At 38.5% G+C, this 3,693-nt stretch overlaps 1 protein-coding gene across 1 annotated transcript; it reads left to right on the top strand.

The window, feature by feature from the left end:
- The first annotated feature begins 206 nt into the window (after window positions 1-206).
- On the top strand, window positions 207-3,097 carry LOC121428657 (hepatocyte nuclear factor 4-alpha-like). The gene is made up of 2 exons (XM_041625438.1): window positions 207-458; window positions 965-3,097. The coding sequence occupies exons 1-2, from the start codon at window positions 326-328 to the stop codon at window positions 1,213-1,215; spliced, it is 384 nt and encodes a 127-aa protein (XP_041481372.1). The 5' UTR covers window positions 207-325; the 3' UTR covers window positions 1,216-3,097.
- The last annotated feature ends 596 nt before the right edge of the window (window positions 3,098-3,693 follow it).

Raw genomic sequence — 3,693 nt, 5'->3', positions numbered from 1 at the left:
TAAAAAAAAAGCATTTGATGTAATTTTCAGTGTTATGCTTGTTTGATTTTTCTCTATTGATTCAAGTCAACATCTTTCAGGGGTGGACTTGGATCAGCATTCTTGGGAATGAACATGTAGACCTACCTATACATGTATGTACACTAAATGATGCCAGTTTGAAAGCTCATATGGTTTGTTCTGTTAATTATTTAAAATCCAGGTGGGTGACCGCTCTGTCCTCCTAAAAGCAAACTGGCTACAGGTACTCATCTTAACTCTATGTTTCCGTTGCCATGACAATGAAGGTCATCTCATCCTGCCAGATAGGTCAAGATGTGACTTGATGTCGATGGTCAATTCAGTAGCGATCCTGGACATCGTGCGGAGGATGAAGCAGCTGGCCCAGAAGTTCCAAGCTCTGAAGACAACGCAAGATGAATACTTCTACCTCAAACTTCTTATTCTTCTAAACCCAGGTCAGTGTTTGGATACAAACGTGTCAAGGGGGCTCAGAGGTAGAGTACCCAACTCTTTAAGGTCGTGGGTTCCATCCCCAGCTAAGTCTCACCAAACATGTTAAAAACATGGAACGTCTATTTTACGTGTAAACTGGGTGTTCAGCATTTAGATTAGAAATAGATAAATGTTTTGCAGGTTCCACTGAAAAACAGTTCTAGTATAAACTGAAGTCAGCCGTGGCTGGTCTTGATATTTCTTTATTTTGCAAAATTTCATCATTATCATGGAAATGGAAAGAACATATTAAAAAATTGTTTTTGAGAATCTGTTTATTTTGGATAAATTTTACAATTGAATGTCTTGCCAGGTACTATGTCCAGTCAAGTTATTACCTTCAGAGATCTAAGGTTTTATGTCTATCTCCCAGAATTTGAAAATTGGGAGGAGGATGGTCATGATGATGATGTTGATGATGATGATATCAGTTATTCTGCCATCACTTTGTTTCATTTGCCATTTTCAGATGCGAAAAACCTCTCCCAGCCATCAAGGGTACGCAGTTACCAGGAAAGAGTCCAGGAGAATCTCTTTGACCTTGGCATGGCAAGGGAAGGCATCTCTGCAGGCATGAAGATAGGAGAGCTCCTCCTCAAGCTCTCAGAGCTTGAACGTCTCTCCCATCTCATCAAGGAGCACTTGGTCTTTACACAGGTTGCGGGACAGCTTGGTCCTAGGAACTACTCAAACCTAGAGAATATGCTGGAAGACGACTAGAGAAATAGACACCTATTGCATCTCATCAAGGACCATTTGGTATTTACTCAGGTTGCTGGTCAGCTTGGTCTCAGGAATTACTTGATCCTAGAGAACATGCCGGAAGATGACTAGAGGATCCTTTGCGGACCTCTCTTGTGACTTTTCCAATCAAGGACTTCGTTCAGTTTTCAGTAGGTACTCCAACCTAAAAGCGTAATGGAGAATACCGGTATGCTTGTATATTTCTTCAAAGATCAGTGTTATGATTTAATGTTGGGGAAAAGTACATGTATGTAGATACTTTGAACTACTGTATTAAACCCAAGTATTTACATTGTATGCATGACAATATCAAGAGAATATTATTTACCATAGGATATGTGTGCAGTTTCTTTTCATCAATCTCTAACACCAAGGGATTTGCATAATGCTGCTTACAAATGTAGTTATACAAATGACTTGACTGTAGGAATGTACCAACATGTACAGCTAAAACTACCTGACATTCCAGCAAATATAACTGTATTTCAAATAATTTCATTAAGATTGTGACGAAAGCAATGCAAGTGTACTCTGCAAGCGACCTGTGGGTAGCAAACAAAGTCACCCATAAGTTGCACGCAAGACTTGCACGGAAAGATGTGACAGACCCTTAATAGACACTCAGATCTTTGATAATGGGGTACAACTACAAGTGAGCTTTGTTTCATGGTAGCTTGTACACATGCATAGACATACATGAATATGTTTTACTAATATAGAATATATCATTGATTGACTTCATCTTTCTGGGAGAGAACATTTACATTTGGATCTTTATCGTTGGAACAGTATTCTTGTTTCCACACAAAGTGCCTGAATTATTGGCTTGGGACTTTGATATGCAGTCAATTTTCAAGGCCGAACCGTTCTGTGAAATTGTCGATATTCCTGCATTAGAAATGATATGGAAATGGTTTGAAATTCAACAGATGGTTGGTCTCCTTTCCCTTAATCAATACGGTATTCACATTAGATGGACACCTGCTTACTCTTTGAACAATGCATGTTTTGGGTTTTTGTTGTTGTGTTTTTGTCAATATGCTTGTAACATATGTGTATACATACAGGTATCTCTATCAGGGATGCTGCTTCCTTTCAGTTTAGTCTGAATTCAGACTTTCTCAACATATTATTGGCCATAGAAACACCCTTTTTATGTAGGAAAAGGTTTATTGTAGATGATTTTAACACCTTTTTATACGCCTGCCTAGACGAGACATACATGTATATTGGTATCACGCTTGGTGCCCATCTGTCTGTCCATTTGTAACTATTCCTTGTAAACATGATAACTTCAATTTAACATAACCTAGGTTCGTAAAATTTGGTTTGTATGATACTAGACTTTTTATTTTTGGGTCAAAGATCAAGGTCACAGTGACATGTTTTCATTTTACCCTTCTGAAGTCCTTGTAAATGCGATAACTAAGCTAGGCTCATATAATTTGGTGTGTATGATACTAGAATGGATCTCAGGCAGCCTATTGATTTTGAGCTCAAGGTTCAAAGGTCAAGGTCACAGTGACATGTTTCATCTTACCCTTCTGAAGTCCTTGTAAACATGATAACTTTAGTTTAACTTTACCTAGGCTCATGTAATTTGGTGTGTATGATACTAGCATGGATCCCGGGAAGTCTTTTGATTGTGAGGTCAAAAGGTCAAGGTCACAATGACATGCTTTCATCTTGCCCTTCTGAAGTCCCTGTAAATGCGATAACTTCAGATTAACTTTAATAACCTAGGCTCATAATTTGGTGTGCATGAAACTAGCATGAATCCCAGAAATTCTCATGATTTTGAGGTCAAAAGGTCAAGTCGCCACCTTCAACTTTTCTTGCTCGACCAATAACTCCATTTTCCGTGTCACAGGCGGGCGCATTATGTGCTTGCCCTAGCGACGCTCTTGTTTTTGTTACGCTTAAATTGCATTGGCATAATACTCTATTTTTAAGCAATGACTCCCTGCTCTGTATGTACATTGTGTATGTTGTGTTTCTGAATATTTTCTCCCTTCTGTAGGCCTTAGCTTTAGATATGTTATTGGGCAAAACTTTTTTTCTATTTGGCCTATTTCTCTATTACAAGACAGTGTAGCTTGTAGCAAACTAGTATTAACCTTGTGTCCACAATACTTGTCCATATGTTTCCAAACCTTTTGTTTTTCGCATGTATGCTCAAATGTGAATTCCTACGGATGGATACCTGTGGATTCTTTTGAACACAGTCTAAGACTCTATATTCAGACTGGGTGCATCTACTAATTCATTACTTAGACTATTCCAAGGTTTTCTCATTCTTATGTATAGAGAATTCTTACGTTTCTCAGTTACTGACCTCGGTATGAACAATTTTTTTATCATGACCTCTGGTAGGCCCATGCACCTGTCCCAAATCTGGCACTACATGTACCTCCTGGTCATACTGAAATAACTTGTATGTTTCGATCATATCTC

Source organism: Lytechinus variegatus, chromosome 15 (assembly GCF_018143015.1).
Source record: "Lytechinus variegatus isolate NC3 chromosome 15, Lvar_3.0, whole genome shotgun sequence".
Classification (NCBI taxonomy): domain Eukaryota; kingdom Metazoa; phylum Echinodermata; class Echinoidea; order Temnopleuroida; family Toxopneustidae; genus Lytechinus; species Lytechinus variegatus.
Note: the sequence above shows the minus strand (reverse complement) of the source record. Positions and strands in the feature narration are given on the sequence as shown.

Bases quoted from the DNA above. Each gene is read 5' to 3' on its own strand.
- LOC121428657 (XM_041625438.1), top strand. From the start codon at position 326: ATGTCGATGGTCAATTCAGTAGCGATCCTGGACATCGTGCGGAGGATG. The intron at 459-964 runs GTCAGTGTTTGG...TGCCATTTTCAG, and splicing joins TCTTATTCTTCTAAACCCAG to ATGCGAAAAACCTCTCCCAG.